We start from the raw sequence: 27,754 nt of genomic DNA, 5'->3' as shown, positions 1-27,754 counted from the left end.
TCTTTTCTGTAGACATCCAGTTTAGAATGTTCTGGGGCCTACACTGATATCCTTGCCAGTTTGGTTTATTCGCTCTTCCATTAAAGTCACAGACTCCTGTTTGCCATCTTGTCGCTATCCCCCTGTGCCTTGTTTTTGCTCACACAACCCCTTCCGTGCTCCTCTGTGTTCACATTTATTTGTTTTTCCTTCTGCTGTCCGGTTTGTCAGCAAATGAGCTTACAGATACACTTTGCTTAAAGTTGAGGAGGTTATAGTTCATAACTTTTGACCCACCTTTACAAACTACTGTATTCTTTTCTTGCTTTTTCGGTGTCGTTGACTTATAAGGTTTGAACCTTACAAACCATACATGAAATTATTCTCTCCACCTTACTTTATAGATCTGCCCATATGAAATTTTTTTGTTGCCCATAGCAATCACCTCAAACTCCATATACAGTATACAGCCCATATGATGTGTGACAGTGTTAACATGGCTATGGCAAGCTGTTCTTGTACTGTTGTATTTAGAAATTTCAGGCATATATTGGTTTGTATCACTGCTAGGGCACACCCACCCTTATGTACAGTATCATGTTCTTTGCTTAAATACTATATGTACATTTCCATGTGATACAGTGCTCTTTTATTATTTTATTCTTTTGAGATCGCTACATTGTTTTCTTTACGGTTCTTTACAGAGCAGCACAAACTTCTTCAGAGGCATCAAACTCTCTAAAAAAAGTTTGAACATTCCAAAAGAATATTTTTGAAGGATATAACAAAAAATTAAGGCACTTTTTTTTTACTCTTCGTAGTTCTAGCTGGAGGTAATTCTTAAAAAATTCTGAAACTATAATTGCAATTTGTGTGTTGAGGCAAATGGTCTCCTGGCTGCATACAGTGTGTGATTTTAAAGGCAGTTGAAATTCATGCTTTATTTTTCTATCATCCTAGATGAACCGGATTTTGCTCAACTGTTAGCTCTCAGTCTCTCATTAGTACTGTATGTGTTTGTCACAGGCTTAGGTAATCTGAAAGCTGTAGTGATAGAAAAAGTCTGTCTTTGTTCCTTAAAGTGACTGCCACAAGGGTGTCAGTGTTTGGTGGCTTGGCCTGGACACCTGTCATTGTAAACACTGGCCAAAATCCAAGCTGCTGTGCTGCAGAAATGTGTGAGCAAACTGCTACACACAGCTGGAGCTCTGAGGCAATACAATCAAGATCCAACACCGAGTGCAGTGTTTTCTTCCTGCTCTGATAGGGTGACACAGCTATGCCAGCACAATCAGTATTTTCTTTTCGATGTGGTAGTCACCAAACGTAGCCCAGGGTTTCTTACACTTTCATTTTGTTCCGTCTCTTGTAAGATTTGCTTTCAGATTCTCAACAGCATACAAAGAAACCCAGTGTATTGTATTTCAAAATATTTTTAATGATTTACTTGTTAGCGGGATAAATGTGTATGCTTGCATGTCGGTTTAAGCTGGATCATCCTTGATTGCTTTGATTTCGACTTCTGAAAAGCAAGTTTCCTAGGTAATATTACATCATTATCAACCAGATTTATTGGAAAACACATTCAAACTTCCCTTCAGTGGCCTTTTTGCGATGCTGTTTAATTTCAGTGGAAATTTGCTCATTTCCGTAAAGGCCCTTTTATATCAAAAGTGTCTTTGGCTAATACAGAGTTTAGTTTTGTGTTTTTTAACGAAGGATATACAGATATGCAAGCTTTCCTGCACTATACTTTATACAAGTATAACTGACCAAGTGCCAAGACCAGTGATTTGTAATTTCAGTTGTATTTGATGATACAGTACATCTACTAGGAAATTCTTCTGTTCCTGGAATGTATCACATCATGCGACACTGTATTGATTACAATTGGATATGCTTTGCTGTAATGATCTGCAGTTGGTTTTCCAGCAGTGCTCTGCTCAGAGTTCTTACAGTAAACTGAGGATGTAATCTAAGAGCCACTGCATCAGAGGACTTATTTATTAGAGTATTTATTAGCTGAAGATATGTCTACATGATCATTTTTGTAGTTGTACACATGGTTACCTTAATGCTTAGCAATATTTTACATAATATTTTATGTATAAATGCAGCTAGATGTATATATGTATGCACTTAAGATATATACTGTCCAAATGAGCTCCGTGAAGTTGCCCCCCCTACAGACAGCACAAACGATTAAACCCACCTCATTCGTTAGTGCTACGTTTGTAACGGTTTGTGTAGCTTTAAGTAGCGTTTGTGCTGCTTTCGTTTCCGAGATATAGCGCCTTGGTTTTTCGGGTAATCTCACATGACTATCTACAAGGACGTTTACAGGTACCAATAAAATCCGTACTTGAACTCCTGATTGTTATGAAAACAATGGGGGCAATTTGTTTTCCGAGTCTGTCTGGTCGGGTGGGGTGGATGTTTCAATATATTTCAAAATAGCGCCTTCTTTTCCTGGCTGTGATGTCTCTCTGTGACGTACAAAACAGCAAAGTCATGACCACCAGATCTTTCAGTTGTGATCTTTTGATCAGTTGACCCCAGACTTTGCAGCCTTTACACGAATAAACAGTCTTACATTTAGAGAGGAGTTACTATATTAGTTCATTGGGTTACAGTAGGTGTTTTCTTTTAATTTTCAACCATGTTCTAGAAAATGTATTGCTTGTGTACTCCTTTCATTGGTGAAGAGACACCAGTTTCCAAATTACCGCTGGTACAACACGAGAGCCCATATCCACATTTTTAGTTTCCAGATCGATATAATTTAACAATAAAAAACAAAATTGAAAGCACGATCATAATAATATAATGATCATACACTTTACATTTCTATTCATTTTTGAAGTGCAAAGCAGAAGGTGTTTCCCCTACCTCAAATATACGATTAAAACTGTTCAAATACCATGCATTCGTTACAGAAAGCAGCGGAGACAGTTATATTGCAAATAAAAATGTATTTATTTCGAAGAGTACGGGATCATTGTGAATCAATAAAGACGTTAAAAAAACAAGCCGATGTAGTAATTTTGCAAATAAGTAAAGCATTTTAAAATCAGATTCTCATTGATACTAAACAAGCCGATCCACCTTGCGCTGCTGGCTTGAACAGCTCTCAGACCCGTGATTGGCTAAACCCCCGAACAGTTCGGGCCGCGATTGGGTGAAGAGTGAGAATCGACTCTCTGATTGGGTAAAGCGCCACAGCGGAAGTTCCGAGATCATGTAGATACACAGGTGATGGATGTTCTTCCTGGTCCAAATACTGTAGCTTCGGTTAACAATGTGTGCTGTATGAGCACGCTGGATATACAGTAACACATCCATTGGTTTCCAATTACTAATCAATCTAAGAGAAGTCGCACTGAGGTCAAAACTGAATAGCAGACATGTCACAATAGGAGTGCGCGCATCACGATCACAGCGCGATACCCATTGCGACTGGTGCATCACTGTCCATAAATCGCAATATAACATACCCCGACAAAACGCCCCCGCCCCCATTTCGCGACACGGAGCCCACATATCGCGATATGACAGACCCCGACAAAAATGCCCTGCCTCCATGTCGCGACATGAAGCCGCATATCGCGATATGAAATACCCCGACAAAAATGCCCCGCCCCCATGTCGCGACATGAAGCCCGCATATCGCGATATGAAATACCCAGACAAAAATGCCCCGCACCCATGTCACGACATGAAGCCCGTATATCGCGATATGAAATACACAGACAAAATGCCCCCACCCCAATGTCGCGACATGGAGTCCATATGTTGCGACACGTCCTATCTGGGTATATCACCTGATATGAGACCTTTGTTGCCACAGCGGTGCCAGGGTGGCATGGAAGCAAGGCGCCAGTCGCGATACACATGCGTTATACATGGGGTCCCTATCATGACATGCTGCGGAGGTCTTGTCGCGATGGTATCCCACAGTTACGCGTTTGACAACAACGTGTCATGGTAGGGAAAGCAAAGGAAAACGTGCCTTCGAAAATAAAAAACCATAGGTCTTGCAATCACGGTGATTTTACATACATTACAACCACAGGTTTATGTCATAGATGGTTAACTTGTTGGTATGCGTCATGTCTTATTATTTACATCTTAGTAGGCTCATATGTTTATGGATATTGATTGTCTTTACAATGTGAAGGGTACGAGCTGAACTGTAACAGAGCGCTTGAACTCGGCAGACGGGGTCACTGGAGGTCAAAGTCACCGTGCATGGTCCCGTGATCACCGGAAACACAAGGCGCTATTTCAACAGTACAAACCGGTACAAACGTAGCACTAACGATTGAAAACAATGCATTCATTTTTGGGGGTATTTAGGTGTGATTGATGCACATTATCTGTGGTCAGTTTCGTTTCATTAGTAACCAATGAATATCAATTAATATTTTGAATTAGTAATTAGTGATAATAGAGTCTTCATACCAAGCCTTTTAAAGCCGCGGAGAAAAAAAAATATTGCGTTTAAATAACAATATTGCGTGTTTAAAAGCAATACCTATAGTGTTAAAAGGAGATAACATTGCATTTAAAAGCAAAACGTATTGAGTTTGAAGATAATATTTTGTTATGACAAGATTACTTAAGCTTCTCCAGCAACATTACTCTCTTCAGAAACGCGTGACTCAGTTGGCTACAGCAGCAACTTACGTGCTGTCCTGGAATTGTTTTTAGTTTTGTTTTCCGTTCCCGAATTTCATTACATTCAAGCGACACAGAAATACTTTTCCTTCTGCCTTGACTTGCATGACGCGTTTACTGTGTAATTCCAAACTCAAATGTATTTTGAGGTAAGCAAAAACCGAAAGCTTTTCGTGTTTTTGTGCCTAGACATTCAACGACCTAACACTAAATGTTAACCGTAAACTAACAGCAGGTATACAGCAAGTCTTACTTTGAAGTCATAGTAAATGTATTCTGTTCAGCGTTTAAAGCTTAGGCAACAACCAATCTACATCTTTCTGCAGTTTTACATAAAGAATCAAATACGTTTGTAAACCCGTGTCATCTCAAATTTTTACAAAACTGTCAAAATCATATGCAAGTAATTCAGGAATGCTGAACAGCAGTGGGTTCTACTTCATGTATACAAAAGACAGTGCATGAATAATTCATTTGCACAAAGAGGAGTGTGACGATATTCTTTTGCTCTTCATGAAAAAGGTGCATGGGACAATATTATTATATTGTAATAAGTATTGCGTTTAAATGCAATTGTTTTTTTTCTCTGTGCAGCTAATAGGCTTTTGTGGTCTCCCCTGACTTAAAAAAATGTTTGAATATTTTGTTTCTGCGACCATGTGTATCATTGTTTATAACGATTACTATCAAAAGGCAGATAGTAAACGGCCTGGGAAAGAGACACTGAAATGTTTCTGCATTATGTTAAACCACAGACATTTGATTTTAATCATGATGTGCAGACATCTGGCTTACAAGAAGTGAGAAATGAGTGTGTATGAGAAAAAAATAACCTCTCATTTTCCCATTTACCATTTTATTTTTACAAAAACCAAGTTTTATATTGTTAGTGTTACGTGATGGATCAGCAAACTGGAGTTGTCCCTTTGTGGGTGGTGGGCATGGAAGTCCTAAGAGTTTGAAATAATCCAATGATTGCAATTTAAAAAGCTGTCTTACGTTTATAAGATTACAAAAATAGTAAATGACATCAAATTGCCAATCTTCAAGGGGGACTTGCATGACAGTTGTTTAGGCAAGACCTCCATGTTGTACTTTGTAAAGTCAATGTTGGAAGTTTGGAGTCCTTTGAAATGCACTTTAGTTTTCAAATACAAATGCAAGCAGATACAAGGGACTTGTACTGTATAAACAACTTCTGCAATTTATAGGGTTTGCAGTTATTGTACATCTACTATATGGCAAAATGCATTAGCTTCTACATGCCTTTTCAAATGTTGTTTAAATGTTTTAAATACAGTAGGTTAAACATTCAGGGCATAATGTACCTGTATGTGACCTTACAATGATAAAATCTTTTAACAGTGGAATTGTTTTGTTTTATTTGATTTGCGTAAGGAGGCTGACTTAATATGTACTTATTATACAAAACATTCCATTATTCTTAGATGTAGTGTACAGTATGTGCATGTGGTTATCATTTGTTGAAATGAGAAGAAAATAGGGATAATTAAAAAGTAACTGTTAATAGAGAAGCTCTAAGTAAAGCTTAGAGTTTTTAGTATAAGTAATTTAAAATTACAAGTAAATTATAAGTTAAAAAAATACAAAATTACATTTTTAGAATGAGGTTTTAAAATGATCTCCTTTTATGTTCAAAGATCTAACCTTCAAAACCAGAAAGAAGGTACCACACCAATGCACAAGCTTGGCATTGTTGACTAAAAATGGTTTGGTAATGAACCAAGAGACATCACCTCTGTTTTTTAAAATTAGGAGAGACATTTCAGGTTAATACAATTTCCACTCTTTGGTTTTTCTGTAGCCAAGAATACTAATTCAATTGCAAAGCAGCAGGAAAGTGGCTGTGTTTGTCTTTCATTTTGATCAATTCGGAAGCTCAGCTGTCTGTTTTATAAAGCTCTGTGTACCACAGATCTCTGCAGGGAAACTAATGCAAATTCCATCATTAAAGATATCTTGATGAATGCTTTTAGTAGAGCTTGAAACTAACCTGTAGTTTTCCATATATAACCATGTTACTAGGCTTTTTCTATAGAAATACCACAGGAAATTATAGCAAGAGTAGATGTGAGCCTTCATCTCTTATCACAGCATCTGCTCACTGAAGGCTTCAGGTGTAGTGTTGATGTCTGATGTTTTGTTTGTTCAAAATTATGTATTATGTGAGATATCAGAACTCCAACTCATTAAAGTCTTCTAACAAAAGTTGTTCAAGCAGAACTCCTGTTCACAATAAAAAAAAATCTATACAATACCATATATATTCAGATATTATTTGAATAATATTCTTTTGTGGACTGGTTTGGATAAGGTACCTTTCATAGAATTTGGCAAAAAAAATGTTCTTGTGATTTGAAATCCACCTGACTTACAGTAAAAGAGGCTGCTTCACACATATAGTAGAACAAAAGCTCTAATAATGTGCTTTAGCTATATTGTGAAAACAAGGTGTAAAAGGCGTTTGAGTTGTTCTATATTATTGGCAAAGATTATTCTGAAACTGAAACAGTAAGTCAAACAAGAGGCCATGGACAACAACTGAGAATTACATCATAGTAGCTCCTGGCTCCTGTCATTATGACTGTTTGCTCAGCTGGATAAATACTATAACACAGGTAGATGTTTTGCAGGTGGAAGGACGTGATCATAGCTGGTTTGGTCATTTTGACCACACTGTTAACCCATAAAGCAGGAAAGTTCTTAACAGTCAACCATTCTTACAGAAGGCCACAGCTTTTAAGTTCGCCCTGCACTCTGTTTGCATAGCATGTTTATCCATCTGCATGTAATACCAGAAGCTGACTGAGGGTTATCTCCCAATATGTTGACAAAGCATTCAGTTGTATATTTTAGTTTTACTCTGTTTTAACAAAGGAACAGTTAATTGCATGAGGATTGATTAAAGAGGCTGACATAATCTACTCATAACTGCTGAACTGTACGTGCAGTGGTGTGTCTGTGTGATTGATTCAGTTATTGTGCTATATTCACAGGGAGGCTTTCTTGTCTTAACCCATAGATGTATGAAAAAATGAGTGCCGAAGATTTTTTTTTCCCTTGTACTTGCATCTGGATGAAGATGATTTAACCCATTTTTTCTTAACATTTAACATGCATTGTTGTGTACCAGAATTCCTAATTCCACACCCTTTAAAAATATTCCTAGCCAACGTTCCATATGTGAAGCAGCATTCATTGTCAGATAGATACCAAACAGCAGAACCATTTTGGGTGGGGAGGTATAAATATAGAAGCAGAGGTAATAGGGAATGTTATTCTTGATGCATGCTGAAAATGTGCTGAAGTGCAATTGGACTGAGCTTTGCTTTGTAAAAATAAATTGAATGATTATCATGCCAAGGTTTGCTTATGTACCTTGAAGAATGCCGTATTTTAAGTAATACTGTGTCTGCATTCCTTTCGTACTGTAGTGAATCATTTTTAAATCTCCTTTTCAAATTGAGAGTCCTATAAATATCCACAGAAAGAAATGCCCTCAGTTTCATATTTCATCACCTAAAACAGGATATCAACTGTTGTACAGAAGTGTTCTTTTGTAAACAGTCTGATTTCCTATTAGCTAAAGGGTTCTTAATGCGGTTTTTAATGCTGACGTAGAATTACGCAGGCGGTCTGTAACTTTATTACTCCATATGACAGATAACCGTGGTGTGACACTCACTTTCAAGGCCAGATCATTTTTCTGGACATGTCATACCGAAAACTGTTTCGGTATTTTTACAAGGCTCCTACAACTGTAGAGTTTGTTTTCATTTGCTGTCATCTCTGACGTGAATTCAACACTATATTTTCCCTACATTGCCATAAATACTAATTGCACTGTAAACTATATGGATATTAGAAAAAATTACAGTTTTCTCTTACAGCAAAAAGAAAAACGACACTTGTATACAGTGGGATAATCTTCAGTTAGTTGGCAGCATGGTAAACCTCTTTTCTTTCACACTCAGTGACTAGAGAGGCGATAGTTATAACAGCAGATGCAGACAGCAGAGTTACCCCATAGTAGCCTGATCTCATCAGGTATTAAAACCTAAGCAAGGTTGAGGCTGACTAGTACCCCACTCAAATGGTGTTGGTGGACCAGTTGGTGGCACTCTTTCCTCTGGTCTGGAATTTCCAATCCAGTGCCACAGTGCGAGACCAAAGATACTGTGCTGTAGGAGGTGTTTTTCTTTGGATGAGCTCCTGACCTTGAAAGGTCCATTATTCACAAGAGCAGGGCGGTTAACCTGTAATCTGGTTAAATTGTGCTATGTGCTTGCACTACATGGCCTACCTAAATTTCCTCCTTAATTCAGTCAGAAACGTTATCACAAACATCTTCCTCTGATCTGCTGTGTAATGGAGCTGATGGCACAATCAAAATGGCTGCCGTGCATCACCCTGCTAGGCACTGCACCTCAGTGGCAAGTGAAGAGTGTCCCTACATGTAAATCATCTTCTATGTGTAAGACATTTGGGAATCCTTTGATATGATAATATACAAATGCAAGAAATTACAATTTTAAATAGTGTTTAGTAATGTGGTAACAAATTAAGTTTCTTCAACATTTTACCAAGCTATTTCAAAGGTATCGAAATGGTTCTTAACACCCGAATGCTAAAAGCTCCTTGTAAATCTGCACACACACAGTATTATTGCATTCATTGTCTAATAAAACACTGTTTCAGTAAATGTAAACTATCCAACCTGTGACAAAGTGGCTTAAGACATCTTTAAAAGCTCTGCTTCAATTTTATTGTCTGATGATGGACATCATTTATTAGATAGAACTACTTAAATTATGGTGTAGGGCTATCAGCTCTATGGCATGGAGAGCCTAGATGCAAGTTTAGTAGGTATACAAAATATTTACAGGGAACTTAAAACAAAGCTCCAGTTATCTGATTTTTGAAAACCTCAGATTAGGATTTACTGTAACTTGAAGTGAAGAAAATTCATGTGGAATCTGGTTTCTGATTATCATTTGTTTATATATGTATTTCTCATTTGCTGTCTCTTTATTTAACAATCTCTCATTTTAAAACACTATGCTCTGTGAAATTCTGATGACACTTTGATTCAATATGTAAAAACATGGAACTAAAAACATTTAATCAGGTCAACATCATAAAAGAATAATTGTACTAAAATGCTTGGCACTCACAGATAAGGACATTTTCATCCATTCTTCAAAATCTCATTAGGTTTAGTGTTAAAACATGGTGGACAGATCATCAATTTCACGCATTGCATGTAGGCAAGCTCTTTAATTGTCATTTAGATTTAAAGAATTTTCAATGTTAAATACAGTGCACACAAGTGCAATATTATCACCTCACTTGTGAAAAATAATAACTGGTTCCTCTGTGTGTCTTAAAGGTCACCCCATGTAAATTTAATTCAATTTCAGTTTGCTTTGTATAGCCAGGTTTGTCTATCTTATGAATTGAGATAGTGAAACACTATTGAACCACAGCAAAGGAAAAAATAAGTAGCTAGAACTGAGGTAGTAAAAGAATCCTAGCAGAAACAGAAGGGATATGAGTATTATTCTTGTACTGAGAAAACATTTTAACACTTGACAGCAGTAACTCATTATTCCTAATTATAATCCCAACATACAGTACAGTGTCATGTTGCCAGGGTCAATATGCACATCATTGTCATTTGGGCTGGCAGTGTTGTGCCTGAAATCGTCTCTTGACTTGTTAGTTTTACTGATTTTTGAAGAATGTGTTGTGGCTGAGCTTTGTAAATCAAGCCATTGTGAGAACTTCTAGAAATCATTTTTTTTCGTTTTCACGCGTACAATATTAATATGTGATAATTCTATTACTTGTGCTACTATTGTATTAGTAATAATTAGAGAAGAATCATAATGATGATATACTTTTTTTTCATCATCCTAGTTTTAAACAGTTTCAATCACTGCAGAGAACTTACCTGACATGGAATTTTCTTAAAAAATAACTTACAAACTGGTACTAGTGGAAACCAACATACACTCCATCTCAAGCATCTGTTCCAAGGATACCATAAGCCTCACTAAGGGATAAGGATGTCGAAAAACAAATTAACAGCAGCTTACTGTAGCTGTCCTGAAGATACCTGGAGAGAATGTTTTTAGTTAACTCTGATTTGTTTTTCATTCAGTCCTAATAAAACACTCTTACAGGCAATTACATCATTATGCTATAATTATTTAGTGGTATTTATGTAATGATGCAGTAATGTGATGACATAAATTGTGCACTGTAATTGGACAATTTTAAACGTTACTTAGTGTCTCTGGTTCAGACACAAATGTGGAGTGATCCACACTGCCTTGTTTCCTGTCCTTGTTATTTTCTGAATTTATCTTGATTCCAATCTGATTTGTATGGAAACTTATCAATTGTTTCAGTCCATGCGATGGAAAAAAAAACAAAACAAATCAAAAGACAAAAACAAACATCTGGGGTCTTAATTTAGTAGGGGAACCCAACCCAAAACCTGTCATGTGTGTCAAAGCACCTGCATTAACCAATGTGTGTCTCAATTGCATAATAACAACTACTGCCAAAAACAGTCTGGTTAATGGCGCTTTTGGTCTGCATACAAAACAGCCTCCGATATTTTTGGTAGTTAAAACATCAACAGTTTGTTTACATTCTCCACTTTAGGTGTTGATTGTTCTGGGGATCTGATAAGACATGCCATTCAAGATACCAGAAATAATGTACCAGGACAGAACTAACCCTTCAGGATGGGTGACATTGGTATTTGCAGTATCATTAAATTACATATTCCAGTCTGAATAAAATACAATGTGCATATACTGTACATGTAATCTGAGCCTCTTCTGGAAGATGAAATCTGTTACTTTGCTTGCATCAACTGCTTAACAAAATGTTTCCCATTTCTTTCAGAAGATCTTTCATGATCTTTCAGAAGTTATTTGAAAGTTGCCATTGTGTGTGATCCAATGCGATTTTGTGTACATGTTGTCACTGAGAAATGCTACATTTACATGTATAAATTTCAGTATGCCTTAGATGGCTGTGACTGTCAGGTACAGTACTTTTTGTCGTCTTATTTCTCTTTAGTTGACTTGCAGGTGTTGGAATTGCTGGTTAGGTACGGCACAGGGGGAAATGGAAAGGTTTGGTGCCAGCAGTTATCTTCCCCAGACAGAATGCCAAAGAACTAAACAAAAAAGCTGTTGTCTTGTCCTTTGTGGTTATTTCCCCAAATAAATTCCAGGATCTGACATCTATGTTTGCTTTGTTAGACATTGATTATATTTTCCTTTAAGGACTTTAAGCTAAAGTGAAAAGGGGAGTTTTTTTCTATATTTAAATATTATATTGGTATATCGATTCCCTAACAATACAGTATGTGGAAAATATATACCAAAGTTTCTTCCACTGACCTTTCTTTAATTTAAGGGAGGTCCCAAGTTTAATTAAGCAGAACTTTAGGATATTTTTTAGGAGAAAAACAAATTCTGTACAGGACTATTGACTTTTGATCCTGCTCATAACAAGTCAGAGTGCACTTCCTCTTGTGAAGGAGGTAGAGTATCAAAATGTATTGCTTTATATTTTTCCATTTTGCACAAGCCAGTTTGGAAGAGGGGATTTCCAGACCTTTTTCGGTAGTCGTTTTCTGTCACCAGTCAAACATAACCGATTACTATGAGCGCAGGGTGTGTACTGAAGGGTTTTTTGACACTCTGGGCTCTTCTGTAGATGCTTCGATGAGGCATCTTGCTTTTTATCCTTTGTTGAAAAATGGTGTTTATTCTAGACAGGTGGTGCTTGTAACACAAGAGGTGATCTAGGCTATTTTATACAACTTTCACGGTGTAAAAATAACATTGCACTATTAAGAGCTGCTGGCAGCAGACTCATTCATGCATATCTGCCATTTGCACCTTCTGCGCATACCCAGCGTGTATCCTTGGAGCTTCTTTTTAGTGCACCTGGGCATTGATAAAGTGTGAGATGCTTTGCTCAGTCTATGGGCCTGCCAGACCATTAAACTCGTTTAGCCCGAAGTCCTTGCCATTTATCAGTCTGGCAGAAAATGACATCCAAATCAGCCTGCTTCACTGCCCAAGGTGCTCTTTCAAAAGAAAATAGAAGCAAAACACACTCTCTGCTAGCTCCTGCTGCATTTTATACCCTCAGAACATGTCGTTTTCTCATGCTGTACTAGTCTGATGTGAAAGATTATGCAGTACTCTGGCAGATTGCTGAATGTGCTAGCCTAACGTGATTTGGAACAAACGCACATGATGGCACTGTCATTGTGAAATTACTGTTTCTGAAATGTACTCCACATAAAAAATGATTAATTTTAAATTATTGTGATACAAAAGGCACCTGTACAAAAGGCCATTCAAAGAAATAAAACAAGGTTTTTGTAGACCTTTGTAGACATTATACATTTACATTTATAATGATGTTTTATGATATGACGTATTATTTGGTGTTGTTTTACTGAGCATAAATGATATAATCTGAAAGTAATTGGTAGTTTCTTAGTTATAATATTTTTGCATTTGTATGGCTTACTGTATAGGAGGAGACTCATGTCACCCCTCACTGAAGTGCAGTTCCCACATGGGTGATGTGCAGCAGACATTTAGCACCAGCAATCCCACTACACAGCTCAGATCATAAATCGGAAGAAGTGAGAAATTACTTAACCAATCAAATTAAGGAGGAAATTCAAGTGGAGCCCATTGTGCTAACCCAAAATGGAATTTAGCCATATTTTCTATTAGTACAATGTTTTTCAAGTATTGTGAATTATGATGTCACCCGCTCTTTAAGAATGTTATGTAGAGTTATATGTATGTAGTGTATTTTTTATACTGCTGTATTGTATTTTTGTCATGTTAAACAGATTTTATAAAAAAGCAAATGCTGTTCAGAGCCAAAAATTATTGTCCCTTATCATCCACTGCTCTGCAACCGTTTTAGGGGTTTGTACAAATTGATTTGTTACCAGAGGGGTTTTATTGAAAGTGAGTGTGGCGAGTGGGAGCTTGCAGTAAGTATCCTGTGTGTCAACGTTACTTATGTTTTATGATTACGTAAAGGAAATACACCACAAGCCCATCACTGTGTGCAACCCTGGGCATGTCATCTTTCTTTGTTCCATCTAGCTGCAAGAAAAAAAGATCGGACACTTCAGGAAGTCTTATTTATTACTGCTGAAATAATCCAGTGTTAAAGGTTGTTTGGTATTCCTACACACGAGTCTGCTTTAGACTTATGGTACCATGCTTGAGCTGGTGGGAGGAAGTAGCCAGACAGGCACCACAGCCGACAGAATCCAAAGGTTTTACCTCATATGCTATTTCTATAAATTTGTGTGTCAGGTCAGAATCTTCTAATGGGAAACCTCACCTCACACTGTTTTTGGCAACCGGGGTTTAAGTGCAAGGGTTTCGTTTCACTGTGGTGGGCCTGGCCTAGCCACCTCTCCCTTTTATCTTTGTGCTGATTGAACTACATACAGTCCCTGCAGGTGTGTTTGCCACAACTGGTTCAGTTGTTATCAAGGAAATGCAAAGCTGTTGTTGTCGCTTGTGCTTGGACTACACTGGCTCAGTTGTAATCAAACCGGTATTTACGTCAAGCAGGAGGGTTTCAGAGACACCTGCAGAAACTAACCCCTCACTTCCTGTTCGTCCCTGTAAAGCAAATCTTTATTTTTGTGAGCTGAGTAAAAAGCATGCGAGAGACAATAATAAATCATTACTTCTCACCTCGGCAGTTGTTCTGAAAATACTCAACTGGGGTTTTTCTTCAGTAAAGATTATTTCTAGCTTGCCAAAAAAACATCTTCTGTATGACACTAATGTTACACAAAACCTTAACACACTTCCCGTTTAAAGCTGATAAAGGAGTAAAAGTTTGGTTTAGAAAATATTTTACTTCATTTTCTTAACCCCCGTCTGTCGTCTTAAATTTGCATGTTGTTTGTCCAGAATCTTAAGCCTCTTGTTAAACTAGCGTGATTAGAGGAGCCAGTAGAAAAGATAGTGTTCATGGACATTTGGTGAGAAACACAAATGTCAAAGATATTGTTTCCAGATGGAATCATTGTAGTTTCTATGGAAACTTTGACTTAACACCTTGTTTAAATATACTTCTCCCGACGGATTATTCAGATGTTATTTTCTGAATATGAAGGTTTTTCCATTATTTTACTGGTGCTACCATGTGCTTCAGTCATGAGTCTCATTTCTTGCTTTGCCTCGGTCTCCTTGGTTTCCAGGCCTGGAAAAAGCGATGGTTTATCCTGCGCAGTGGGAGGATGAGTGGAGACCCAGATGTGCTGGAGTACTACAAGAACGATCACTCCAAGAAGCCAATTCGGGTCATTGATCTGCATTGCTGTGAGCAGGTGGACGCTGGGCTGACATTCAACAGGAAGGATTTCCAGGACAGCTTTGTCTTTGACATCAAGACCTCCGATCGCACCTTCTACCTGGTGGCGGAAACAGAGGATGACATGAACAAGTGGGTGCGTTGCATCTGCCAGATCTGCGGGTTCAACCAGTCCGAGGAAAACAATGGTAACAGCTGTTCGTCCACAGAATCGTCTGCCTCTCTGAAGGCTGTCTTTCAAACCCTTCTATCAATCCCCCTGCCTTGCAGATGCCAGTGTCCAAACAGTGTAGTGTTTGTTTCTTACACCGCTTGGAAAACTTTTTTTAATCAAATTAAAACCAAATTTGAGTGATCTGAAGTGGGTGTTTTGTCCGATTATATTTTTAATTCTTTTAGCGAGTCTTGTAAGTCTTATAGAAAAATATTTAAGTACATAAAATACTAGACAGGTTTTGTCAGAGAACCATCCTACTGCTGTGTAATATTGGTGGTTTCGGAAAGTGTTTATCAGAAGAAATAGTGGCTTTGAAACATGAGATCGTTTCAGGAGACTTTTTTTATTTCGATATGAAAGTAAAAAAGAATCATGCCTGCCAAATGGAAGCAGCGTCTAATAGGGTTATTGATTTTTTTTTGTTTCTTTCTTTTGTTTTGTTAAAGAGCTGAAATCTCCCCGTCATTTCCAGCAGAGATGCAATGCCTGTGTTTCAGAGGGACCTTTTTGTAACTGGCTGGCACTTTAAAAATACAAAGGGCACTTTATTTCCCAGAATCATGATCATGCCTATTTTTAGAGTACACTTAAATGTATTTCAAAGAAGAAACAAATAATGTTCCTCTCCAGATTACAGTAAGGTTTTGAAGGTAAACAATTTTTTTATGCCTTTCTGTTGATGATGACAGTGTGTGAGGTTAACCTCTTCCACAGTTGACTATAAAGCCATTTGTATTGGCCTGTTTAGTCTAATGGAAGGAATCGTATACTCCAAGCTCCTACAGTCTAGTCTAATTCCAATTCCTTTTCAGGTTATAATAAAAATCATTAAAAGAGGAAATCCATTAATCGTTAAATGCAATGACAGTACTTTTTTAAAAAGATTTTTTGAGGTAAAGCCACAAAAAAGGCAGTTGGATTTCTAAATATTGTTCTGATTGAAGTTGGCTTTTAGATTGCTTCATGTGAAACTGGAGGTCTGACTTGTTTGTATTACTGGAGTTCATAGGTGTCTTTAAAAAAAGAAAACACTTTTAACAATAGTGCAAATGGGCTTTTATGTAAAATGGTTCCTTCATTAATGTAGCCCAACCAGTTGTGTTAAGGCTAAATTAATCAAAGATGCCATTAGGATACCTTAAATAAAGCAGGTCTCTTCTCAATTTAAAGGCAATATTAGCAGTTTGATTTCTGCTTTTATAGGTAGTACAAATTGCATTTCATTAGGAAAACCTTGATTAATATTCCCTTGTCTCCTTTACTGCATTAGTATACTGTAGCTAGGAATGAAATTGGCTTTTGTCCTAAGATTTGAACAAAGCGCATTAATAAGAAGGGAAGGTACTGTAGTCCCTTCTGTGAAATCCTGTAAGTCATGTCTGAGACTCTCATTATGGCACTGAGTACTGAAATTGAAAATCATTTTTCATTACATGGATCAGTATTTTTAGTAAATTGATCTGCCATATTTTAATTAAAAAATTAAATTCAGCATTCTTGCTGCTTCAGAGCACACCTCTCACTGATTTGACTTTCAGTCGTCATTTTACCTTAGTCACGGAGGTCTCTCTCTCAGCCATCAAACCACAGGAACTGTTACTCAGGGATGGCCCTACCTCTGTCAGTCTTAGTCAGTACCTAAAGTATGAAAGTGGGTACATCAGACGAATAATGACTTATTCCATGCTGAAAGGGAAAAAAAGAGACACAACGTTTTGGCTGTAGAGCCTTCTTCAGGTCAGATCAGTCTTCTTCAGGAGCCTGAAGAAGGCTCCACAGCCAAAACATTGTGTCTCTTTTATTTCCTTTCAGCATGGAACACAACCTCCACCAAAATATCCTTTGCAGCCTACACATGCTGACACAGCTATCTACTTGAACTTAAATAATTACTTAAGCTGGAATACTGCAGTAATTACTTTTTTAAAAGAAGATGGGTATTTACAGCATTTCTGGAACTGAAAACATTGAATCATGAGAATTAAATAGGTACAGAAAGAAAGGGGAGTCGTGGATATATGCTTAATTATAATTAATCATGTGTTGCTGTTATTTACCCTTAAAACCAAAGAGAAGTAACTGTTTGCTTAGAACAGAATGAAGGAGGCATATACAGTAATTCTACCATAGAGAAGATTACGTGAGGATTTGTGGGGGCTGTTCCTAGAGATATTGCAAATGAGACAACATGACCTCTTGGCTTCATGTCTTTGGGGAATCCAGCTCTTGCTCAGATATTTGCCATGCATTTTTTTTTATTTCAGAGATACATCTTCCTAAATCCACATCTTTTAAATGACAGTTCAGTAAAATTGCATAGAAAAATTGGCGTTCCGGATTGCCGTACTAAAATTCCAAACGGGAGATGAGTTTTTCGCGTATCGTTGTATGTATTGTTTCTGTAGTTGTGACATAGCAAATAAGGCTATACTCATGGAATGGGAAAAATAGCTTTCTAGCAAGTCAAGACATGTATTTACTTTTTTTTCAAATTCACTGAACCTTTAAACATGGGATTTAACCCCAGTCCTCTGCACACAGCTGAAACACATGGCAGTCCTTCATCATTTTAAACCTCAGCCATATTCCAAATGTCACATTATTAGAACCCTGCAAGAAAGCAGGTATCTTTTTTCTCCACATTTGAAGTTTCTTGACATTTTAGCAGATGACAGATCAGATTATTAGTTTATTAATATGCTTTAGTCTCTTAAGGGCATATAAATACAATTGAAGCAGCAACAATTACTATTAGAAATTCAAATTAAGAAAGTATCTTTTAGTTGTTATAGGTACATACTGTGTGTTTAGTGCAGGTGGGCACAATACATAGTGTTTTGGTTAAGAACATATAAACATCTTTACTGAATGAAAAGCAAATGATGGGTAAAGGCGTGGCTTTTTTAAAAAACCCACTGAACCTTTTCAATTGGTCTTACACCTTGTATACTAATGTATAGTATAAATTAATATAAAATTCATCATGATTGGTTTTGTGCTTCTACATTTCTTACACGAGTTACTGCATATCTGAAAATTCATGCAGCTGGTAAGTTCAAAGGTTGGTTAGGATCACAGCTCATTGCCTTCACATTTCATTAAATCCCTCCCCAGCTCTTTGCTATGTCTTCTCAGGGGTTTCAGCAACAAAAGCCCTTCCCTCATACTTAGAAAACGAGCTGTATTATGAGGGAGGTTTAATGACATACTGGAATCTCATAACTGACCGTGAGAAAGCAGCACTGGGCCCTGGTGTGGTGATGAGAAAATCATTCCACATGTTATTGGCAAAAAAACCACAAGAACAGAATTTGGCCTGACCTCCACCTCCACTGAAACTCCTCAACTCACAGCTGTGCTCATCGCAGCCTCTGCAGTAGACACACCTCAGTCATGTCACCATCTCGGACATTTTCCAGCTCCCTTTGACTACATCTTCTTTAAAAAAAAATGAAAACCATAAAAATGTACAGGATAAACGAACTGCTATGACTTAAGTAAAAACCCATGTACCATAAAGTAGGCTTGTACTGGAAGTGCTTTGCATGAACTGCCATTTCCAAATAAACATGGAGGAGACTTCAGTGCGGAATGTGAAAATAAAAAGCTGTTTGCTCTTTTGTGCCTGTGTTTCCCCAAGGCTGAAGAAAGTAAGCTTGGCTGTTGTGCCTGGAAGGCAGTCAGGAAATGTCTAAACCCACGTTGAAATTTGTAAGAATTTGTATTTGTGGGAACAAAAGAAGGGCATGTGTTTTTAAGGTGGATCAGACTTGACAGATGTAGGCTGACTCTTTCCTTCCTCAGAAAGCCAGCCTCCAGACATGGGATCTAACCCCAATGTGGCAGTCCTTCATCATTTTACACCTCAGCTCTAATTCTTAGAACACTGCAAGTAAGCAGGTATCTTTTTTCTCCACATTTAAAGTTGTATTATTTACATTTTAGTGGATGGATGATTGGATGTGGATTCTTCATTATGATTATTGATAGGCATCTGTATTTACTGTAGTTGTCAACCCAGTCCTTTTTTGCCACCGGGAAAGCTAAATAGCTGCCAGGCAAGCAGTGAGCCATCACACAGCACCTATTTCCATTTTCTTCTATCACGTCTGAACACCTGTTTGCCTCCGTCTCGAAACATTACAAATAATTTTGGTATGGGAGAAACATCTCTATGAGTTATTAGTCTAAAAGAAAATGTTTAAACTAGTTGTTCTATAGTGCTGTTGCTCTGAGGGTAACTGAGCTTCAGCATTACCAATGTTTGTATTTCTCTGTTTTATTTCTTTCTGTTTGTATTTTGTTTGAGACAATTGGTATTGTTTTGCTATATGTATCTAGCCGTCTTTACCAGTTGCAGATGATAAAACGACACTTCTAATAATTAACTCAGGTTCAATGAAGTCCCTGTTAGATGATTAAAATGGATATATTAGATATATTAATGGGCCATTCCTAGTGAGGACATTAAGCTAGCATCTATAAGAATGTACTATAGCATAAATATGAAAACAGACAGAGAGAAAAATAGAACAAACAGGAAGAAGGAGAGACATCATCATCCTCATCTTCATCAATAACTTGAGCTGAGATAGAGCTCCTTGAAATCTGTCTTGAAACCAGATTCTTTCCAGCTAGTCTGCATGCTAAAAGAATACAGGAGTCTGAGCTTTGTTATAGAAGATAGCTTGCTGTTTTGTCTATTTGGAAATCTTGATTTCCTTTATACACAGGGTAAAAACATCTCTTATTATAGTAATGTCTTTATCTAAAATAGGGAAATTAGTCCCCATTCTTTTATAATCATTTTTTTTCAGAGGCAGATTTAGTTTATTGTATGAAGTATTCATTTTTTAGAACTTTAGAAGGCAGGGCTCTAATACTTACTGTGCTGTAAACATCTGTAAACAGTAATGAAACTTTTGTGTTGTAAAAATACTTGTTCTGTTTGGGCTTTTTATTGTTCAAATAAATACAATTATTCAAGTTGCCCCAGAGAATAAAAGACACGTGCCACACTCAGTAATACCTGAGTTTAATGAATTTAAGGGATTTTAATACCATACATTTCTGAAAATCTGTTTAGAAAGAAAGGATTTGTAACAGTCAGACAATGTTTACAGGCCTCTAGGATCACTTAGTAAGATCCCTGTTTTTCTCAAGTTGATAGTCTATAGTTCAGGTTTTTTTTATAGAAGAGGAAAGAGGAACAGGGCGGAAGGATATCTTACCACTGCTGTGCAGAAACACATGCAGAAAAACTGTGAACCACAGTGAACGAAAAAGTATAAAATGTAGATAATTTGTTATCTATTTTTAATATTAAATCTGTAGCAGAACAATTTATTCACCTGAATAAACACATGTTGTGGGAGGGAGGTGAGTTACCTTGAGAAAAAAAAACTGCCCACAACAGCGAACTTGAATCATGTTTCTGAAATCGTAGATAAGAGCTGCAGGAGGAATGCTTCCAATGCTGTTTAAAATCAGACAGTTTACAATGCGCCGCGTTTTTATGAACATAGTCTAAATAAAAGCACCAGGATAGCCTAAATAATGTTCGGTACAGAAAAGCTTTCCACACAGCCCAGTTCTGCTCCTCCTTGCAGCCTGTGGTTATCCAGCTCTCTTTCCATGTGTCTCCCCCTCTCAGGTTGGCGCACGAGGGGCGGCTGTAGCAGCCCTGTATTGATGCTGTGATTTTCTCCATCAGTCAGCAGCACTATGGGCTGGCAGCAAGCTCCTGGGACGCTCCACAAGGTTAGCCAAGGGCACCAGAACAGGCCAGCTCGGCGCTGACAGGGATGGGTGTTTTACTGCTTGCATGGGGTTGTTGTTTTTTTTTTCCGATTTGCCCTTCACAGGCATTGATTTTTTTGTTAAAATAACCGAGACGGTGTAATGCTTTGAGGTCAGTCTGCCAATCCCAGCTGCTGTTGCTCCATTTTCTGAGCTCCTCCTTCTCATCTAGGGGTCAGGCAAGGAGGGGGGCGCAGTGGGCACCAGCAGGGGAGGGGCTGAGTTATCATGTCTTTTAATGAAGCTCGTATTTCAAAATGATTTTTAGAGCCATATGCAAGACCCACAAAGTAGGGGATGGGCGTTATTAGTGCAAGACGTCTCTGCAGGAAGGTAAACATAGGTGTCGATAGTTCGGGGTGGAAATAGCTCGCTGAACAGTTTTTCAGGTGTCTGAGCCTTTTATCTGAGTTTTTATTTAGTATCACCTACTATAGATCCCAAGATTAGACATCTAGACTAAACTTTTGAGTAGGAATTTTTGGTATAATGGAGTCATAAATGTTTTCATTTACAGTTTCATTCTCATGCAGTTTGACCAGAATTCTAATGATGGAGCCTTTTTATTTGTCTGGAAACAGCTGGTGTTGGAGCTGAAAAATAAAAACATTTTAGGTTCACCGTACTGTCCTTTTTCCAAAATAATTTTTTGTATAGTTGTTTGTATTTTTTTCCCCTTGGAACAACTTTGAACTGTGTAAGGTTATGTAGCTGAATATTGGGGTGGAGCTGACTGGACAACTGAGAAGAAAAGATCTAAATGTGAATCCTATACTGTAAACCATTATTTTTAAGCTTATTCTTATTAGGACTTTGCAATGATTCAAATCACTGCTGAATCTTAGTCCTTTCAAATGTGCATTATGTTCAACATTCTTATTAAAAATTAAAGGTTCACTTCTTTTAACCTGTCAGTGTACATGTAGGACGCACCTTTGAGCTCAGGAATCCATCTGGTCACTCTTCTCTGTACCACTTCAGTGCAGCTATATGTTTTTGTAATGTAGAGACCAAACTTTTTCACAGTATTATTAGAACATGGTATGATTTTAATGTAAGATCTCTTGATTTAAACTCCACTCTTTCTAAATTTTAAACTGTATATCCTACAGTTACATTCCGTATTTGTCAGTATGGTTTTGTGATTCTTGTCAGGAAATGTGTTTCAAGTATGCTATTACTCTCTTTTAATAGGAGTGTAGCCAACTAGAGCATGTTGCTATTTTCTTTTATAATGTACATTGTGTATATTGAAAGAAATGGAACTCAACTAAATGAGCGTTACAGACAAATTATAAATCCCCTGTGACAGAAGGCTGAGGATTTTAATTCAACATCCCTCTGCCACCTTGAAATCTGGCTGCAACCCTGACATTGGACAGACTTTCTGGATACCAGTATGGCATACAGTAGAGGTAATTTTGTCTTCAAGGTACTATCAGCAGTAGCTTGGCTACCGGACATGCTGTAGCCCTTCCAGATGGCTTGTTGTTCATTGGATGGGAACAGTACTGGCACAAGTGTCAAAATGACTCATTAGCCCACATGTCTGAGCAGAGGAGTTAAACATGGTTCCATTGAAGGATAGCTCCCAGTGTTATTAATAAAGACCCACACAAGCAAATCACTTCAATTCAGTCCTTTGTTCTCTAACTTCTAGCTGCTAGTGGCCAGCCTCCTGCCTCAGCCTTGATCTTGGCATTCATATGCACAGATGACGTTAAATGAAGGACAGAGATTTTTTAACTTGCTACAGTTCTGCTTTTTTATGGTCGGTGATCTTTTTATATTCAAACCTTTGAAGGTGCTGAAGTGTTTTGCAGCTGTTAGTTTGGCCATCAGGTGCAGAAAAGATGAATGTGGCGGGAATCGTTCCAGAATTTCCAAGAAACTTCAGCTTTTTCTTCAAACAGAAAAAAAGAAATTGGCCTCTTAAATATTTAGCAATGACTTCAGCACCCTTGGGCCATTACAGCTGGTTAAGAGCTTATTTTCAGTTTGTTGCCATTGATATTTTTTGTTACTGTGCTGACTGTATGCGTGTCTTCAGACTTCAAAACTTTGTCCGCTCCACCTTGGATTGTTTTTGTGTCACGTACTATCCAGAGTACCATAAAGAAGAGACTTGAGAAAGCACACTGCTATCATTTTTGTTGACATGGAATTAAAAAAAGATTCCAAATATCTTTTGAAGTTCTTGAACAGGGAGTGTGAATACAGTCCATTCCTCTAGTTATCATTAGGGATGTTTTGATCTGTGTGGCTTTCCCCATCAGATTCCTTTGTGCTTTCAACATCCTCAGCAAGGCTTGCAAAACAACAAGATAGAAGATATCAATACGATTTGAAATTCCTATACTATTGTATGAAATGCCTAGTACAGTAATTCAAGAAATACCAAGGACAGTATCACAGCATCATTCATGTTTATACTGTTCACCTAAAAGTACCCTCCAAAGGACATAGGCAGGACACACATTGATTCTTATATACAGTGCCAATGGGGACACTATTTAGTACTTAAAAACCATTGGGAAAAGATGTCTGCCTGTTAGTAGCCAGTAATAAAAAAACACATTTTAAGTTAGCACTCAGGCTTTTTGTTCCTAATGGGAAAGCTGTGGAAGAAGTCTGTTACTAATGCCCTAGGCTAGCCTATAATGCATTGAACCACCAAAGCATCAATGCAATTAGCACAGGTTTTATGTGTTAGTGGTAGTTTCTTTTACATAACTGTTAAGGAAATTACCGTATGTTTGCATAACTGCAGCATGTTTTTGTCTTATTTTAAAACATTTTCAACTCGTTTGAGAGAGTGTAGTCAGGGTGAGAAGGTGAAGAATTAACCCCTATTATTGTATAACACTTCACAGGTAAATGAGCTGATCTTTAAAATGTTTCCTAGATTAAAACAACCCTATTACACAGCACAAAATACACAAAATGAACAGCCAGGTAAACACGGTGTTACTAAAGAACACTGATAAGCTGAACATAAGATAAAGGGATACTGTAAGCATTTTCACTGTGGTAGTTTAAAACGTGCTTTTGTGGTGCTCATCTCCAAAAAGAATTCATAATAACAACAGACGCCGGAGTACATCACGGCATTTTTCTTCCAGCAAAAAGCATTATGGCTCTCTAGCACTGTATAAATTGCTTCACCATCACGAGATTGATCTTTTATCCCATTAGCGTCAGTGACGAGACATGATAGCTACCGCGAGCCACTGCTCTCTTTTACTCTGCTCTACTGTAATGCCGTTTGATGATGGGACTGGAAAGATGAGTCCATTAACTGAAAGTATTCCATGCCTGCAACCCCTCCCCCTCCCACTACTTCGTTGTTAAAGCTTATCATAATGATGTAGAGATCTCCCTAGCCTCATGGAGGTGTGTTCTTCGACCACAAGAGAATGCAATCTCAGGCCTAATGAAGCAGATCAGTTTCAGCAGAGGAGGCTAATGCTTCTCCAGTGCTCTGGTCAGAACAAGGGGAGCATCATGGCGAGTTTTTTTTTCTAAATCAATACGTCTGTCATTGGATTGGGCTCGCCTAGGGAGCTGAGGGCTTTTACAGGCCTTCTGCAGAGAGTGTAGCTTTAGCCTTGAGAGCAGCAGACAAAGATAACAATAGAATAATTTAGCCGAGATCAAAGAGCTTTTCTCACTAAACAATGTCCCCCTGACATGAAACCACTGCTGCTGCAGATCCATTCACTCTCTCATGTCCATGGGGTATAAAGTGTAATCCCAGTACAGGCCCCTCTGCCTCAGGCGAGCCCTAACCTCATTTGTCATCCTTCCTAGGGCCTCGATCATCTAGTCATGATCGTCCTTTTTGTGCTTTGCAAATCAAGACTGCTGCGTTCTGACCTTAGCAATGACCTATATGTACAAAACATTCTACTTAGCAAGGCTATTTCACAAAGATTTAAGTGCTCAGTTCTAACAATATTATTAATGCTTTAGGATGGCTTGTCACAAACATATGGCCTGATGTTCTTTGACTCTTGATGCTCTTACGTGATCTCTATTATTTTTGGAGCACTACAGATCTGTTTTTTGCAGTTTCCTCCCTGCAGGTTTGGATGTTGAAATGTTGGATTTTGCAGGCACCTCTTTATTAAGAAAGTAGCAATGATATTTTTTTGTTTGGGACTGTGAATATGACTGTATCAAAGCAATTCCAACTTTCCACTCACCCACACAGTGTTCACCATGATGTTGAGTTTTTCTGTGGAACTGTGTTACCCCACCCAACCTCTTAGGGAGTAGAAGTTTTAATTCAGAGTGTTTTATTCTCAATTGTTTCTATCTATGATGTATAGACCCACAGTACATGAATCAGCAGTGATAAAAAAAGAAAACAGTGCTCATTTGTCTTTGGCATCTACTTGTGTGAAGATGTTATCTTGAATGTTGAGCCATTACAGTACATTCAAGACACTAAACAGAAATGTACAAAAATGTAAAAGTTTGGTTTGTTTCTTTATGTGGTGAAATACTGTACTAACTGAAAAAGACAGACAGGGATATTTAATTAGGCTAGGCTGAATGTTACTAGGTTTGGATAATATCACACAAGCCTTATGTCCTTAGACATCTAGCGCTCATCTGGAACTGAAAAAATGTCTTGTCTTGTCTTGTCTTGTCTTGTCTCCATTGATTGAGTTAAGAGGTCAGTTTGAAAGATATTGAATGACGTCGGATTGGAACCTGCATTCTAAAATCCTGAATTGAATTTCCCTGCCCTTTGACTCCATTGATCCTGGTGGGAAATGACTAAAATCAATTGGATTATATAGACTTTGGTACTGTAATACTCTGTAGTAATGGCAGAAAATACAATACAGTATTTACAATAGGTATTCCAATCTATTTTTAATTTTTATTTATGAAGTTAAGTAGAATGCTGTTTGATAAACTGTTAAGAACTTCCCTCACTGACTATAGATATTGGCTGTATTTCATGTCAGTGGGTAATTTTAGTTTTAGTCCCAATGTCTTGAGGAATGATATTTGGAAAGACCTTCATTTGACATTTTACATGGAAAAGGTTTGTTACTTGTTGGCATTTCTCCTTACGATGCAATAACTGTAGCGTTTGACTCAGGGAAAAAAAAAAGTGACGTAAAAGTGAATTTAATAACACAGTAGTTAAGAATGACATTTGAAAATGCCATTGTTTGGGAGTGATTGATTGCCTCTTAGTAGCAAGATCATATTTTCAGTTTGGTTGTTTTTTTATGTGCCTTTCTGTTGCAGGTTCTGGAAGATCCATGACAACAAGTCACACTCCCCGCTCCATGCCTGCTGACCTGAGTGGCTCTATTGCACCACTGATTGGACAGCGCAAATCTTCTGCCCCATCCCACTCCAGCCAGCCAGTGCTCTTCACCTTTGACGTGCCCGAGCGTCACTCCCACAACACCCTGTCCACCAGTGCCCCCCAGGACTACCTGTTTCTCCACCAGTGTATGAGCAAGTCCAACGAGGGTGCCAGGTGAGAAGTGATCCAGGCCCTCCAGGCACAGCTCTCAAGCCATGCCAGTAATATTAAATGGCAATTTTGATATCTAACGCCCCCATCAGATGTCACAAAAAACTAGGGCTTTAAATAAACATAACTTCCTAATGAATTATGATATTCATTAAGGTATGTGAATACCTTATGAATGTTCTTTTGAGTGTGACCAGTTCACAGTGTAGTAAATACACAAAATGTATTTTCTTCTTGTTACTTTTATTTTTGGAAATACTGAAGGTAACCTGGAAAGGCGTAGTTGGGGATGTGGGTATTCATGTTATTTGTGTGTTTATTTCTCAGAATTTATTAGAAATCATTGTCACAAGTTTAAAAGAGTGATTAATTATAGGTATCCCAGTGTGCTTGATGTCTCATTTATAGTTATCTGTACCTGCAGTATGAGAATTAGAGGACTTTTGTACTTCAGCTTTCAGTGCTTCCCAGAATACTATATCCCTTTATACTTTTTCAGTCCTGGAGGTAAGGGTACTTCAAGACTAGTTTCAGTTGCAGGTTCTTTCATCAGCAAGAAGATTCAAAATTATAAAAAGTACTGGAAAGAAGTCCTAAAGCAAATCATCACAGCCACCACAAAACACAATGAAGTGTTACCATGTTTTTTTTCTTAATGTGAGACCCTATAACCCTATTACAATAACATTTTTTTGTTGGAAGACCAATAATTCATATTTTCTACGTCGACTTAGTGTTTCTTACAAAAGATATTTTGAGTATAGGAATAAGGTCTGGTCTTCCTGCCACTGACTGTATTCTGTTCACATTTCATTAAGCTTCGCTGTTCTTTTGCTAAAGGGCAGATTGCCTGTACATGCTGTATTGTGAGTTTTTCAACACTGTGCGAATCACAGAAAAGCATGCCTGTGTTATTGACTTTAAAAGATTAACCTTTAACTCGCCTGGGAAAATACCAAGGTGAAGGGCATACAGTACATGCAAAGGATTCTGTATTTTGTTTCTGTATACATGGGATAGAAAAACTCGCACAGCAATTCAAAAATAGTTTTGTATCATAGTTCAGCAGCTATAGGGCAACAGGGCAACATGCTCTGCCTCTCTTTAAAGAATCTTGTTGTTTAATTAAAGTCATTAGGTTCTGCTTATGGTAGTGACGAATT

At 37.7% G+C, this 27,754-nt stretch overlaps 1 protein-coding gene across 1 annotated transcript in view; it reads left to right on the top strand.

Moving 5' to 3' along the window:
- The window catches only part of gab2 (GRB2-associated binding protein 2), a 63,977-nt gene that overhangs the window by 22,931 nt on the left and 13,292 nt on the right, over window positions 1-27,754 (top strand). The window contains exons 2-3 of the mRNA XM_088921703.1: window positions 14,960-15,260; window positions 26,357-26,594. Coding sequence (XP_088777829.1) covers window positions 14,960-15,260; window positions 26,357-26,594 — 539 coding nt within the window. The remainder of the gene's footprint in view (window positions 1-14,959; window positions 15,261-26,356; window positions 26,595-27,754) is intronic.

The sequence above is a fragment of the Atractosteus spatula genome, chromosome 7 (assembly GCF_055471065.1).
Source record: "Atractosteus spatula isolate fAtrSpa1 chromosome 7, fAtrSpa1.hap1, whole genome shotgun sequence".
Lineage (NCBI taxonomy): Eukaryota > Metazoa > Chordata > Actinopteri > Semionotiformes > Lepisosteidae > Atractosteus > Atractosteus spatula.
Note: the sequence above shows the minus strand (reverse complement) of the source record. Positions and strands in the feature narration are given on the sequence as shown.